The sequence below is a fragment of the Oncorhynchus kisutch genome, linkage group LG3, assembly GCF_002021735.2.
Source record: "Oncorhynchus kisutch isolate 150728-3 linkage group LG3, Okis_V2, whole genome shotgun sequence".
In the NCBI taxonomy this organism is placed as follows: domain Eukaryota; kingdom Metazoa; phylum Chordata; class Actinopteri; order Salmoniformes; family Salmonidae; genus Oncorhynchus; species Oncorhynchus kisutch.
In genome coordinates this window covers 52854120-52871176 of record NC_034176.2, presented here as the reverse complement: position 1 = coordinate 52871176, position 17057 = coordinate 52854120, and the positions used below count along the sequence as shown (strand labels likewise).

Here is a 17057-nt window from a genome sequence, read left to right as displayed (position 1 = left end):
CACGGTTGCATAACATATCCGAGTGTGTGTGTGTGTGTGTGTGTGTGTAAGTGCATGCAGGCATGCGTGCATGTCTGAGGGTGTGTGGTGAGATGGAGAAAGAGTCTGTTTTTGTGTGTGTATGCGTGTGTACAGTACATTATATCTATAATGGTTCAATTCACTGCACTAAGTTGGAGCATCCAGTACTAACTCTGTAGAAAATGGCTCAGATGATGTTGTGTGTGCTCTCTAATGACACGGTCAAAGCAGACCCATTTATACACAGAAAACCATTCAGCTTCTGGGCTATTACATCTACTATGGAAGGTTGGAGCGAAAGCTTGGTCATTAAAGCAAGCAAGTCAGAAGGTATCATTCTACTTTCATTGCTGGATAATGTCTGCCCATGTGTGGTCCAGGGTGTGTTCTGCTCTGTCACAGTAGGGTATTGACACCCTCATCCCTCTCCCACCTCATCAGCATGATGGTATTGATTGTGATCACAAGTTCAACAGCAAGGTATTGTTCAGTTAGAAATGGATCAGTGTGTCAGATAACGAAGCATCGACTTCTATAACTTTATGGTGCATTCATTGGGCATGTGCAGTTCATGGGCATGCACAGTATATGTGAACTATGACTGTTAGAGGTAAATTACGAGATTTCTGTTCTGTGAAGTGAATTTTTTAAGTCCCATCTTCCCAAGCAGGTTATCGCGTTGGAGTGAGTTGTCAGTTAAGAAGGACAGATGTTCTTTCTTCACTACATTTAGTCAGATTTTGTGTTCCACTTTTTCCCCCTTTTTGTGTGTGTGTTCGTGCGTGATAGAGAGTTTGTGTCCCTCCATGTGTTTTGTTGTTGTCTCATCTTTTCATGTGTCCTCTGTTTCACTCCATCGCTCACTCCATCACGACGACTTCCTGTGGAAAAGCTGGTGCTGAAAAAACCAGCTGTAAGTTTTACTCATGGTGCAAAGTGCTACAGGTCCAGAGGGGGGACTGAGTGCTTTCACATTGGCCCAATTTGAGGGACAAATAACGCCCTTGTGTTCTTCACTTCCCCTCCCTAACTTCCCTCAAGTTTATCCATATAGTACGAGGGAAAGAAGGGACAACCAACCCGGGCACCAAGGGCTGCTGTGTCTTCTGGTTTTGTCCAAACTTAGGAGTGTAATTACAGTATACAGTGGCAAGAAAAAGTATGTGAACCCTTTGAAAACGCATAATTGTTTGTGAGTTATTAGTTTAAACAGACTGTGTTTGTCTATTGTTGTGACTTAGATGAAGATCAGATCAAATTTTATGACCAATTCATGCAGAAATCCAGGTAATTCCAAAAGGTTCACATACATTTTCTTGCCACTGTATTTAATGACTTCTACACATATATTAGTCGACGAATTAGAAGGCATTGCAGCCCTTCAGAGCCCGATCAGTTTGGAACCACAGAAGGAAGTTTAGAGGTGGAATTGAAAGAGGGTGTTAATCTGAATGGAATGGAGCATAGTTGTGTTTGTTTTGGGGGGGAGGTGATGGGTTTGCCCTGTGTGTGTCCCTGCTCTCACACCATACGCCTCTTCATCCATCTCCCCATCGATCCATCACTCATCTCACCACTCCATCTGGTGCTGCACAAATCTCTGTGGTCTGTGGGGGGCTGATATGTACACTACACACTACACTGTTCCTAAAAATGTATATTTACATTAGATTGCAAACCAGATCTAGGTTCTCTCTTCCGTCCCTCTAGTGTTGTGTCAAGCCCACTGCATGTTTGTGTTAGGTATATATTTTTGTGAGTCGAGGATACTGTGATGCTGAAGCCAGATGGTCAAATGGTATTCTTCTGGAATTAACTGCTGGATATGACAGTAATAATCACCTCATAATGATTCATCCCAGCTGTGCTGACCTCAAATACTGTATAATCCTCTTCCTCGATATGTTACATTGTTGTTCTATGTACAGTTCAACTACCAAAAGGTGTGTGTGTGTGTGTGTGTGTGTGTGTGTGTGTGTGTGTGTGTGTGTGTGTGTGTGTGTGTGTGTGTGTGTGTGTGTGTGTGTGTGTGTGTGTGTGTGTGTGTGTGTTTCCCTGGTTATCTACGTTCTTCTCTAAACAGAGTCTGTTACTGTTACTGTTTTGTTAGACTTCAGTGCGGCTTTTGAAATTATCGTCATAGTCTGCTGCTGGAAAAACGTATGTGTTATTGCCGTTACACCCCCTGCTATAGGTCAGGTGCCACAAAGAGGGACTTAGGAAAATTACAATTGGCTCAGAACAGGGCAGCACAACTGACCCTTAAATGTACACAGATAGCTAACATTAATAATATGCATGTCAATCTCTCATGGCTGAAAGTGGATGATAGATTGACTTCATCACTACTTCAGAAGTAGACATTCCACAAGACATTCCACCAGAGGTCTCTTCATTGTCCCCAAGTCCAGAACAGACATTGTGAAGCGCATAATTCTACATAGAGCCATGAATACATGGAACTCTATTCCACATCAGGTAACACATGCAAGCAGTAGAATCAGATTTAATAAACAGATAAAAATACACATTATGGAACAGCGGGTACTGTGAAGAGACACACACACCCAGGTACAGACACACGCATAGGCACACAAACGCTAGCACACGCACTCTACACACACGTACATTGTAATATTGTTGTATGGTGGAATTATACATGTTGTATTGCAGATATGTAGTGGTGTAATAATGTTATATGATGTAGTGTTTTATCCTTTGTTAATATGTTTTGACCCCAGGAAGAGTAGCTGCTGCCTTGACAGCAGCTAATGGGGATCCCCTAATAAATACAAATACTGTATTGTGAACCTTAGAGGGAATGCCAGCTGAAATATGCAATGGTGAAAATCACATGTGATATTTGGTTATTTCAATTTAAATGAATTCCCCAGTCAAATACTGTTCACTGTTTAAATGTTGAATGCCACATCCAAATGACAAAGTGTTTGTACCAATGATGTATATAAATCCTAAGTATTGGCCATTAAAAGGCTTTGAAGTCACCCATATTGGCACTCCGCAGGAGCTGTCTTCCATAGGAATGAAAAGGACAAAATTGCCTGTAAATATAATTTTTGTTGTTGTACTGTGGACAGTAACATTAGCAGTCTCAAAGAAAAGTAGATTTTTTACTATGTTTAGCTCACATAATATAATATGAAAGTATGTATTAAGGTGTCTAATATAATAAATGTGGCCAAAATTTATGTAGTTATTAATAAAGGCATTTCTATAGCTTCCAAAATATATTTTTTAAATGGTGAGGGAGTGCCAAGATGTAGGCACGGTGGCTTCAGCACAGCGCCCCCTACAGTTATCTAATGTACAGTGCATTCGAAAAGTATTCAGAACCCTTGACTTTTTCCACATTTTAATACATTACAGCCTTATTCAAAAATGTATTAAATTTTAAAAATTCCATATCAATCTACACATAATACTGCTTAAAGACTAAATGAAAACGGGTCTTTAGACATTTTTTAAAATGTTTAAAAAATATACACTACCGTTCAAAAGTTTGGGGTCACTTAGAAATGTTGTTGTTTTTATAGGAAAGTGGAGTTTTTGTCCATTAAAATAACCTCAAATTGCTCAGAAATACAGTGTAGACATAGCTCATGTTGTAAATGACTATTTTAGCTGGAAAAGGCAGATTTTTTAAATGGAATATCTACATAGGAGTACAGAGACCCATTATCAGCAACCATTACTCCTGTGTTCCAATTGCATGTTGTGTTAGCTAATCCAAGTTGATGACTTTAAAAGGCTAATTGATCATTTGAAAACCCTTTGCAATTATGTTAGCACAACTGAAAACTGTTGTTCTGATTAAAGAAGCAATAAAACAGGTCTTCTTTAGTATCTGGAGCATCAGCATTTGTGGGTTTGATTACAGGCTCAAAATGGCCAGAAACAAAGAACTTTCTTCTGAAACTCATCAGTCTATTCTTGTTCTCAGAAATGAAGGCTATTCCATGCGAGAAATTGCCAAGAAACTGAAGATCTCGTACTACTCCCTTCACAGAACAGCGCAAACTGGCTCTAACCAGAATAGAAAGAGGAGTGGGAGGCCCCGGTGCACAACTGAGCAAGAGGACAAGTGTGTTTAGTTTGAGAAACAGACGCCTCACAAGTCCTCAACTGTCAGCTTAATTTAATAGTACCAGCAAAACACCTGTCTCAATGTCAACTGAACCTTATTTACATAAGTATTCAGACCCTTTGCCGTGAGACTCGAAATTGAGCGCAGGTGCATCCTGTTTCCATTGTTCATCCTTGAGATGAACATCCTTGAGCTCTTCTTTGCCTACACCCATTTAGCATCGTTTATACCCTCTTAAACTTTAGCCACATCCATCTTGTTTCACTCTCGGAGCGTTCAAAGCTCATACTTGATGCCCTGGCTGATGATTTGTTTACCTCTGGATAACATGAAAACAGCCTAACCAGCTCTGCTGGCAACAATTTCATTACGCTTTTTTCGCCGATGTTTACTAACACCGGCCATATTCAACGGGTGTTGTGCGTTCATAAATTAATCAGTTATTCTGAAATCTGGCATACTCAGCTAGACAACAATACACTTTAGCGTAAAACATGTAGCTAGCTAGCTAGGTAGGTAACAATGAAACTAGCTAGGTAAGCAATGTGTAAGGTCATACACGTCACGTAATGTTAGCTAGCGAGCCGGCCAGCTAACGTTAGCTAGTTAAACAACAATGAACATTGTGCCAACTCATGACGTTACTATGGGGCGGCAGGGTAGCCTAGTGGTTAGAGCGTTGGACTAGTAACCGGAAGGTTCAAACCCCCGAGCTGACAAGGTACAAATCTGTCGTTCTGCCCCTGAACAGGCAGTTAACCCACTGTTCCTAGGCTGTCACTGACTTGCCCAGTTAAATAAAGGTTAAAAAAATAACATTTAAAAAAGTAATTGGCTCTGAGATAAGAATAATAACATCATACATGTAACGTTAGTTAACAAGCCAGCCAGCTAGCTAACATTAGATTCTAACTAGCCAAGCAAACGGCTCTGGGATACGAATAATAACATCATACGTGTAACATCAGCTAGCTAGCTAACAGAACAATTTACCTTGAAATGAAACTACTTCCTGTCAAAACTAGAAACGTGCAATATCTGAAAATGTAGCTAGCATCATGCATGATGGCCGCATCTCCTTGTCATGGATGCCATGCCACAGCTGCATGTGAGCTCTCACATTTTCAACATGTTTTTACAAAAAGATAGATTTGGAGTTAGATAAACTTGGATTTTTTCAGCAGGGACATATACAGGATGCTACCCTCCACAGCATAACATTCACTACTGATCAAAACTCCAATCCTACAAGCTAATTTTGGACGAAATGACCTGCAAGGATTGATACACCATCCAACCTGGAACTGAGACAGACCAGACAGACCATATACAACTTCAATTAGCACGGAGGTGTGAAGTGAGAGGTGTCAAAGACTTTGAGCCCAACCAATGGCAGGCTACCCCACCTAAATCCAGAGGCCTTGAAGCCCACTCTTGCTGTTCAGAGACAGTGGCGTTTTCACCAAGAAATCTGCTTCCAGAAATATAAGCTTCTCCCTAGTGGGTGTGACACCTACTCCCATTGCCTGCTGCACTGCTGCTTGGATTCCACCTGGTGATCTGTACACCGTCTGCCCTGGTCGTCTCCCCCTGTCTGGTACAGGTACCCCCACCACACTCCCCCCTCTCTCCCGAGTTTTTGCTCACCTCCAGCACACAGGCACTGTTGGGGCAAGTGACTCTGAACTTACAATGGCTAGCCCCAAGTCGTTATTATTTTTTTCTTGTGCATTTTGCTATTTGCCTCATGACTCCTGCATGCTTTGTTGACTATGAACTTTCATGTTTACCCAACTGTGGGACAGACTATGTTATACACTCGGGATTCTGACTATCTATTGGTTACACTGATTATTGGCCTCCCATCCTATTCTAACCACTGGCTTTGTATTCATGTTACCTGATGTAATTGCTGTATAATATGATCTTGTTGACATCTAATGCACATTCAACTGTCATAAATCATCACTGCAGAGCTCTCCCTGTCCTCTACCGTGCCTTGATTGTATTAATGTTGATGATATCTGGAAATGTACATGTCCCCCCTGGCCCATCTGCTGTTGCTAGCCCCAAGTCTGACTTGTGCTCTGATATCTGTTTCACTGATTTCTGCTCTCGTAAAAGCCTGGGTTTTCTGCACATTAACACTAGAAGCTTATTACCTGCAATGGATCAATTGAAAGTCTGGGTTCACAGCTCCAATCCAGATTGGTCATTACTGAGACATGGTTAAGAAAGAGTGTTTTGAATACTGATGTTAACCTTTCTGGTTTAAACCTTTTTCGGTAAGACAGATCTTCCGAAGGTGGCGGAGTGGCAATCTTTACCAAGGATCACCTTCAGTGCTCGGTTGTCTCAACAAATTCTATCCCCAAACAATTAGATTTTCTGTTTTTAACCTCTTGAGTGTAGGGGGCAGTATTTTGATGTTTGGATGAAAACCGTACCCAAATGAAACTGCCTATTTCTCAAGCCCAAAGCAATGGGACTCCCTAAATCTTTCTCAGATTATTACCAATCCCACAAGGTATGACCCCAAAGCTACTCTCCTCGATGTTGCCCTCACAAATAATCCTGATAGTTATCAGTCTAGTGCTTTCTGTAAATACCTTAGTGATCACTGTTTTACAGCCTGTGTTCATAATGGCTGCTCAGTGAAATGACCTGTCCTGATTTGTCATAGACTAAAAAACTTGAATGACAAAGCCTTACTTCATGATCTGGCCTCTGTAAATTAGTATAGAATCAGCTTGATCCCCTGTGTTGAAGACGCTTGGACCTTCTTTTAAAAAAATATTTTCAGTGATATTGTTATTAACAAACACCACCCCCCCATAAAGACAATTTGAATTTAGAAACAGGTTCAGCAGAGTTACTCAAGAATTCCATTTGTCTAAAGGCCTGGCACACGCATACTCAGGCTGACTGGCTCTCGTTCAGGCAAATGAGAAATAAGTGCACTCAGGCTATCCGGAAGGCCGAAGTTATTTACTTTAAGGAGCATTTCTCTCTCTGTGGGTCTAACCTCAAGAAGTTCTGGAAAACGGTTGAAGACCTGGAGAATAAACCTTCCTCCTCACAGCTGCAAATGTCCTTTAAAGTTGATGATGTGGTTGTTACTGACAATAAGTACATGGCTGAGCTTTTAAATCACCACTTCATTAAGTCAGGATTCCTATTTGTCTCAGCCATGCCTCCTTGCCCATCCAACATTTCCTCATCTCCCACCCCTTCTAATGCGACTAGCTCCGATGCTCCTCCTTCTTTTTCCCCTGCCCCGCTACAAAGTTTCTCCCTGCAGTAGGTCACTGAATCCGAGGTGCTAAAGGAGCTCCTTAAACTTGACCCCTAAAAAATATCTGGGTCAGATGGTTTAGACCCTTTCTTCTTTAAGGTTGCTGCCCCTATAATCGCTAAGCCTATCTCTGAACTTTTTAACCTGTCTCTCCTCTCTGGGGAGGTTCTCATTGCTTGGAAGGCAGCCACGGTTCATCCTTTATTTAAAGGGGGAGATCAAGCTGATCCTAACTGTTATAGATTTGACATGGTCCTGAGATCCTCAAAGGGTTCTACAGCTGCAACATCGAGAGCATCACTACCTGGTAGGGTAATAGCTCAGCCTCCGCCCGAAAGGCACAACAGAGGGTAGTGCGTACGGCCCAGTACATCATTGGGGCTAAGCTGCCTGCCATCCAGGACCTCTAAACTAGGCGGTGTCAGAGGAAGGCCCTAAAAATTGTCAAAGACCCCGGCCACCCCAGTCATAGACTGTTCTCTCTACTACTCTCTATCTACATGTACATACTACCACAATCAGCCTGATTGTCTGTATATAGCCTCGCTACTTTTATAGCCTCACCACTGTTTTTCACTGTCTTTTTACTATTGTTTTTTATTTCTTTACTTACCTATTGTTCACCTAATATCTTTTTTGCAACATTAGTTAGAGCCTGTAAGTAAGCATTTCACTGTAATGTCTACACCTGTTGTATTCGGTATGACAAATAAACTTTGATTTGATTTATAGGCCTATTTCTATTTTGCCCTGTTTATCAAAAGTGTTGGAAAAACTTGTCAATAATCAACTGACTGGATTTCTTGATGTCTATAGTATTCTCTTTGGTATGCGATCTGGTTTCCGCTCAGGTTATATATGTGTCACTGCAAACTTAAAGGTCCTTAATGATGTCACCATTGCCCTTGATTCTAAGCAATGTTGTGCTGCTATTTTTATTGACTTGGCCAAAGCTTTTGATATGGAAGACCATTCCATTCTTGTGAGCCGGCTAAAGAGTATTGGTGTCTCTGAGGGGTCTTTGGCCTGGATTGCTAACTACCTCTTTCAAAGAGTGCAGTGTATAAAGTCAGAAAATCTGCTGTCTCAGTCACTGCATGTCACCAAGGGTGTACCCCAGGGCTCGATCCTAGGCCGCACGCTCTTCTCAATTTACATCAACAACATAGCTCAGGCAGTAGGAAGCTCTCTCAATCATTTATATGCAGATGGTACAGCCTTCTACTCAGTTGGCCCCCTCCCCGGATTTTGTGTTGAACGCTCTACCAAAAGAAAATTGGTGTCCAACAAGATTTCTCTGCCCTTAACCTTGCTCTGAACACCTCCAAAACAAAGGTTATGTGGTTTGGTAAAAAGAATGCCCCTCACCCCACAGGTGTGATTACTACCTCTAAGGGTTTAGAGCTTGAGGTAGTCACCTCATACAACTACTTGGGAGTATGGCTAGACGGTACACTGTCCTTCTCTCAGCACATATCAAAGCTGCAGGCTAAAGTTAAATCTAGACTTGGTTTCCTCTATCGTAATCGCTCCTCTTTCACCCCAGCTGCCAAAATAGCCATGATTCAGATGACCATCCTAACCATGCTATATTACAGAATATATCATTTATAGATTGTCGGGTAAGGGTGCTCTCGAGCGGCTAGATGTTCTTTACCATTCGGCCATCTGATTTGCCACCTTATAGGACACATCACTGCACTCTATACTCTTCTGTAAACTGGTCATCTCTGTATACACATCGCAAGACCCACTGGTTGATGCTTATTTATAAAAACCCTCTCAGGGATCACTCCCCCATCTGAGATATCTACTGCAGCCCTCATCCTCCACATATAACACCATTTCTGCCAGTCACATTCTGTTAAAGGTCCCCAAAGCACACACCTCCCTGGGTCGCTAGTTTTTTCAGTTCACTGCAGTTAGCGACTGGAACGAGCTGCAACAAACACTCAAACTGGACAGTTTTATCTCAATCTCTTCATTCAAAAACTCAATCATGGACACTTACTGACTGTTGTGGCTGCTTTGCGTGATGTATTGTTGTCTCTACCTTCTAGCCCTTGTACTGTTGTCCGTGCCCAATAATGTTTGTACCCTGTTTTGTGCTTCTACCATGTTGTGATGCTGCCATGTTGTATTTCAACCACGTTGTTGTCATGTTGTGTTGCTACCATACTGTGTTGTCATATGTTGCTGCCTTAGGTCTCTCTTTATGTACTGTTGTGTTGTCTCTCTTGTCGGTATCTGTGTTTTGTCCTATATTTGTATTTATTTTATTTTTAATCCCTGCCCCCGTCCCCGCAGGAGGACGTATTCTTGTAAATAAGAATATGTTTTTAACTGACTTGCCTAGTTAAATAAAGGTTCAATTAAAAATAATAAAAAATGGTTGCCCTTAGTATGAAAATGTAATCCGGAGATCTCTTTAGCTATCATACTCTAATTCCACTGATTTCAAAACTCGATCCTCCAGAAAGTGGAGATCAATATTTATGCAGCTCCACTATATAATACATTAAAAAAGACGCGTTCGACAGGATTACCAACACAGACTGACCAGGGGAGCAGGGGAGCAGTGGGGTGACCAAGAACCAAATGGTCACTCTGAAAGAGCTCCAGAGTTTCTCTGTGGAGATGGAAGAAGCTTCCAGAAGGACAACCATCTCTGCAGCACTCCACCAATCAGGCCTGGTATAGTGGCCAGGTGGAAGCCACTCCTCAGTAAAATGCATAAGACAGCCCGCTTGGAGTTTGCTAAAAGGCGCCTAAATGACTCTCAGACCATGACAAACAAGATTCTCTGGTCTGATGAAACCAAGATTGAACTCTTTGGCCTATATGCCAAGCGTCACATCTGGAGGAAACCTGGCAACCTACGGTGAAGCATGGTGGTGGCAGCCTCATGCTGTGAGGATGTTTTCAGTGGCAAGGACTGGGAGACTAGTCAGGATCAAGGGAAAGATGAACGAAGCAAAGTACAGAGAGATCCTTGATGAAAACCTTTCTCCAGAGCGCTTAGGACCTTACACTGGGGTGAAGGTTCACCTTGCAACAGGACAACAACCCTAAGCACACAGCCAAGACAACACAGGAGTGGATTTGGGACAAGTCTCTGAATGTCCTTGAGTAGCCTAGGCAAGGCACGGACTTGAACCCGATCAAACATCTCCAGAGAGACCTGAAAATAGCTGTGCAGCGACGCTCCCCATCCAACCTGACAGAGCTTGAGAGGATCTGCAGAGAAGAATGGGGAGTTTCTCCCAAATACAGGTGTGCCAAGCTTGTAGCGTCATACCCAAGAAGACTCAAGGTTATAATCACTGCCAAAGGTGCTGAATACTTATGTAAATGTGATATAATGTATTCTTTTTTTGATACACTTGGACAATTTCTAAAAACCTGTTTTTGCTATGTCATTCTGGTGTATTGTGTGTAGATTGAAGAGGTAGCTTGCTTGTCTGTCTTAGCTGGCATGCCTGCTGACAAGGTTGATAGACTTTAGAAAAGCAAGCAATTACTAAATGTACTGAATAAGACTCACATTCCTTTAAATCTTCTACCCAGATTTGAGCAGAGATGCAAAGAAGCATATTTAGTTTCTTTAAAAAATACATCAGGAGAATACAGACAGCTCAAGAGGTATGCTTAAATATGCTGAAAAATAAACATATTTTTTACACAAAATTAAGTATAATGATTATGGCTCTAGATTGCAGGGAAAAAAAGCTTTTTCAGGTGTTTGAAAAATGCTAAATATGGATAGCCTACTTGTTAAATAGTAGACTGTAAAATACCAGTGAAGTAAAGGTTTAGGTAAAAATCCACTTACAACACTGCACCCTAGTGGCTCTTTCAAGTATTTCAGTATAATTCTGTGCTTAGATCAGTAAGATATTGAATGTTCATGAACTTTGTGTTTATTTAGAAAGCTCTAGGTGAACCCCACTTCCACACCAAGCCTCAGCAGGTTTACCACACGTCAAGGTCAGCGAACACTAGCCAGGTCTGAACACACACACACCCAACCACACACGTATGCTGTAGTGGGGGGATGTGAGTCACATGTGGAGGGGGAGGAGTCTGCTTCTTGGCGGAGGTTTCTATCTGGCCAAGTTTCTCGAGGTTGCCATGGTCTTCTTTGGTTGCTATGTTCTGATCATTATGGTCTGGACTCGTTTGTACAGCCACTCTATACCATAGTTCATCACTGTGCCATACATATGTTAGGTTCTCATGATCTCTCTTTTCTCCCTCTCTATTTTCTCTTTCTCTCTCTTCAGCTCTCCAGCCACAGGAAGCCAGCGGAACTCCAGCGTGTCTTTCAGCCTGCCCCCTTCCTCCTGCACCCCTCCTTCCAGCCTGCCCCCTCACCTCTGCAGCCCCCCGGACACCTCGTCCCTCTCCTCGCCCCCCTGCCCCTCTTCTTTAACCCACTCTTCCTCACCCAGCCTTAGCGACCTTTTCGGCCTGCCCACCCTGCCCATGGAGAATGTGAGAGGCTTCGGCAGCATGGGCGGTAGCCTTGGTGAAGGGTCCTCGTGCGGTGGCTCGCGCTCCCCCTCGCCGCTTACCCTAATGCAGGCCATAGCCACCTCGGGCAAGCCCTTTGCCTCCAAGCCCGTGGAGCTGTGGAGCAAGCTGGACGTGGCCGACTGGCTGGACAGCCTGAATCTGTCGGAGCATAAAGACGCCTTCCTGGACAACGAGATCGAAGGCGCCCACCTGCCTTCGCTGCAGAAGGAAGATCTGATTGACCTGGGGGTGACGCGGGTGGGCCACCGCATGAACATCGAGAGGGCCCTCAAAATGCTGCAGGACAGATAAAGCCAGGGGGTGTGGATTTATCTGGAACACTCTCTCTCCTACCTGTTTTCCTTCTCAGTCTTGGAAAGTCTTGGACGATTTAGGAATCGGCCTCTGACTACTCCCTTCCTGCCTCGCCTCTGTGGCGTGTTTGTGTTTGATCACTCCCATTCTGCTTCCCGAGTATCGGGGGATGTCGGAATCCTGGAGGAACTGCTGGGAATAGCCTGGAGAAAGGCGGCGTTCCCAAATCCAGAATGGAGAAAGAGTGGAAAAAATCCTGCATCTTTTTAGGGATGCTCACAATACAAAAGACCACACTTTGGAATACTCTTGAAACGTAGCCCTCGAACACTTTGAAATATTATGTATTGTATTGGAATACTCAATCCTTTTTCAAGCTCCCCCAGCGCGGGTGTTTGAAACCAGCTGAGCTGGTTGGCACTCCTTTTCTATCTTTGCTAGAGTTTCTTCAGAGAATATTTCTTCACTAGAGTAAAACCATGGGTTATGTTTATGGATGCATCTGACGTTGTAGAGACATTTGAAAAACAGACTTTTGAAAAACATTAGAAATGAGAACCTTTGCAGAAATGTTTAGCTGAATCCTAAACCATATCATTCGCCACACACACACACACACACACACACACACACACACACACACACACACACACACACACACACACACACACACACACACATACACACACACACACACACACACACACACACATACACACACACACACACACACACACACACACACACACACACACAACGGCCTTCTCCTGAGGGGGAGAAACATAATGATGTGTTAGTCACTCTAATGCATGGCTGGAGGGGCTCCACTGTAGCAGGCGCCACTGTCCCCTTCACATCCCTGTTCACTGTGGAAGGTGTGTGTATTTGCATTTTGTCAGAGACATGTTTGTGATGTACGTGTGTGTGTGCGCACGCTGTGGGAGGTTTGTTAAATGTGTTTTAGAAAGACATGAGTGAGAGTGCAAGGCCTAGATTCTGTCAGCCTATTCAAGGTGTATATTGCATCTCACATTCCAGTATTCGAACTTGTAAACAGGGCTCCATGGGATTTATCTTAATGCAACTCCGTACAGCCAATGGCAATGTCCGTTTTAGGTATAATGCTGGGAGCCGCTTGTGGATTTGACAGCTCTAACACAGTTCCACCTCCGACACCACAAAAACAACAGCTACGCGGGTGTTGGATGGCATGAATCTGATAGAATCTAGCCCTAAGTGTTGGCATCATGTGTGTTGTCATCGTCTTCCACACACTTGACAGCGACCCCAACAGGAATGGGATGCAACCTCTCTACCGCCCAACCGACCAATCTCCCTTCAGGCCTATAACAGAAATAATCCACCTATCACAACAACTTGGGGAAACTCCATTTTCTGCCACAATATCGCCATCTCTCCTCTTTGTTCAGCCATCTTTAATCATTTCTAGTTATTGAGTGATTCCTTTCGCAAATCAAACATTGTTTTTATATTAGTACCAGTGTGTGCTGTTGTGGTATAGGTGAGGGCTGTATTTTCTTTGGTTGACATAATGATTCTCGGCGAGAATTTGAAGACGCCCACTTGGAAAAAAGATGAGAGCAAAACGGACGTTACTTCGTGGTCTCTGTTAACGTAGGACACTGTGGTTGACCGTGTGCTTGTTTTTACACAGCTCACCTACAGTATACTGTGTAGTGCAGGGGCCAAGAATAGTAGGAATAATAGGAATTCACTCAAAACTCAAAAATGTGGGTTCCTGAGTGGCGCAGCGGTGTAAGGCACTCCATCTGAATCCAGGCTGCATCACAATTGGCCCAGCCTCGTCCGGGTTAGGCTGGGGTAGGCCGTCATTGTAAATAAGAATTTGTTCTTAAATGACTTGCCTAGTTAAATAAGGTTACATTAAAAATATATATATATAATAATAATAAATCTACTACCCAGACATTCACACAATCACCGAAGAGGATTTAAAAAAAGATTTATAGGAACGTTTACAAAGTTTGTGTATAATCAGTGTTTGTATCGCCGATGAATCACAAAACGTAATTATTGACAATCCTATCTGGTGTTTCCAGAGGGAAGAAAATAGGTGTGACACAGCAGCACTGACCGAGCAGGCTTTAGATGATGCATTTGGTCCCTGTTAATTTGAGAATGAGAGGGAGAGTCCTCAGTAACACTTTACTTAAGCATGCAGGTATAACCATTCTGTAAGGCTTGCTTGTAAAATGTTATAACGTATTATTTATTTATTTTACCTTTATTTAACTAGGCAAGTCAGTTAAGAACAAATTCTTATTTTCAATGACGGCCTGTACAGGGGCAGAACGACAGATTTGTACCTTGTCAGCTCGGGGATTAGAACTTGCAACCTTTTGGTTACTAGTCCAACGCTCTAACCACTAGGCTACCCTGCCGCCCCAGGCTTTAAGTAAAGTGTTACTGAGTCATTTTCTCAACACCAGTGATAAGCTCTCACACCAATGAGCAGGTAGAACAAGCTTATCTTCTAATCAGAAATCCCATCTGACAGCCAATCAATTGTCTCCATCCCTTTTCATGAAACACCATTACTTCAATGTTAATATGAGAACTGCTGATAGGTGAGTACCCAGGAAGTGTTTGGTGGCATTGGTTTTACGTAAATTGAATATATTTATTGCTTTGAATGTGTATAAAGGAATGATTTAAAGAAAAGAGTACATCTATAGAATAATGATATGTATAATATTTCTAAAAGGTTTAGAGAGAGAATTTCTATGAAAGAATATGACCATTGCATCCACCCTCAGAACTTATTTCCTTGTCACTTTATCACTATTTTGTGTTTGGATAGTGCCTCAAATAGCTCATTATTCTCTACATAGTGCCCCATTTCTGGCCTTTCTGCCTCTGAACTAGATTATAACTACCCCATTGCACTGCAAAGAGCAGTGTGGAATCCATGTATTCTACTGTACCCAGATTACCTATATATTATAACATATCACTAAAACGTGAACAGTATGTGTGATCATTTGAGACATTATCCATGATTCTATCAGTTCACAGGGATGTTCTATGAACATAACCATGATTGTTTGGATTGTCTGCAATTTAGGGTCTCCTGTTGGACCAAAAAAAAAGCTCCCTTGGTGAGATTCCTTTCTCTCGCTCCCTGTCCCTGTGTGCAACTGTAGGATGATGAAGGGAAGACAAAGGGATGATATAAAAAAAAAAGGGGGAATACTAGGCCCGACAGAAAGAGAGGACCTGCAGGAGTTTTAACACTTCTATAATCCATTCAATATTTGAAAAGAAACAACAAAAGAGTGACATAGAAAAAAAACACAGTATTTTTTATGATTATATAGAATTATATGGAATTTTCTAAAATAAATATATATATATATATATATATATATATATATATATATTATATATAAATATTAATTAATAGAAATTAATATTATCAGATTTATGAGGAAACTAAGAAGCAATATTTTTACTGAATGAATCTCCTTGGTTGTGGTTTTTCCCAGTCTTAAGATGAACTATCATGATATATCATCACCTGTTGATGTTATGAACACTGATAGCTAGAGTGGACAGAAGACATTTGTCCAATCAAAATGTATTTTATATACTATCCTCTGGCCATCACCTGCCTATCTTGAATATTGTAATTTTTGACAATTCCAATCACTTAGTCTGTGTATAATGTGTGTATAAATGACTGAAACGCTTTAAATGTATACAAGCTCACAGTCCACTGGATCGAAAACTGTCCCGATGACACTTTTATGCTCAACTTACATAGACATGTACAAAAAAAGACTAGTTGTGACTGTTGACTTCATGGAAGAAAAAAAACATATCACTAAAGCTAATTTATTTGCAGAATTATAGAACTGAGTAGTCGTATTAAGATGCTATACAAACCATCACTGTGTGACTATAAGGCTATGCTACATAAGGACTGGCATGGCTCACTATCATCACTACCATCACAACACAGTCATTCACTTACCCATCAGCAACTATTTTGATACTTTTGTTATTTTCTCTTATGGTTTAATTTTTTTATTTTATTTTTTATTCTACATAATTACAAAGACGTTTCCGGCTCTTTTGTGCATATTTGTGTTCATGTTCCATATGTTGTAATTCTGCATACTTAGAGTCGACTATCTAATTATCAAAATGAAAAAGAAAGAGAAGTTCCTTGTAACTGCACTCTTCCTTCCCCCCAAATCCTCAATACTTCTTGTATGGCAACCAAACAAAAGTTACTGTAAGAAATAAATATAACATTGCACTATGGTTGTATTCATTTAATTCCTGATGTGCCGATTTTTGTGTTTCAAGTGTCTTGCTTCTTTAGATCCGTCTCGAAGGACCATGAAAAAGAGTGCCACCTCCCAAATCAACAACAAGTTATCCCAGTCATAACACCACTGTAGTGGGGGTCACGCTGCCGCTGACAGTATACTGTAGCCTCTTCACGAGCACTTACTACTACACGTGAACACCCTCTCACTACAAATGAACACCCTGTCAACAACTGCCTTAGCCAGCTAAGCCACCGGAAAACTAGCAATTTGATAGCACGGGAGGTGGCATTGCAAGTGAGGTTAACCAATTCAACTCAGTTGCACTTGTTGGCAGTTGATGTTACTCTTCAGTAACACAGACCCCAAAGCAAATCAGGGGGAGAAAAATAGGTTTATTCAAAGAGGACAAATCATAGATGTTATGCTGGGAGGTAGATGTTCATTCTCCCCTGTCCTCGGTGATTCTCTCCACAGAACAAAGGGACAG

The 17057-nt window shown here is 41.9% G+C and overlaps 1 protein-coding gene across 1 annotated transcript in view; it reads left to right on the top strand.

Annotated features, from left to right (window-relative positions):
- LOC109874221 (SH3 and multiple ankyrin repeat domains protein 2-like) overlaps positions 1–16574 on the top strand; it is a 126453-nt gene extending 109879 nt beyond the window's left edge. The window contains exon 17 of the mRNA XM_031815693.1: positions 11705–16574. Coding sequence (XP_031671553.1) covers positions 11705–12248 — 544 coding nt within the window. The 3' untranslated portion in view covers positions 12249–16574. The remainder of the gene's footprint in view (positions 1–11704) is intronic.
- The last annotated feature ends 483 nt before the right edge of the window (positions 16575–17057 follow it).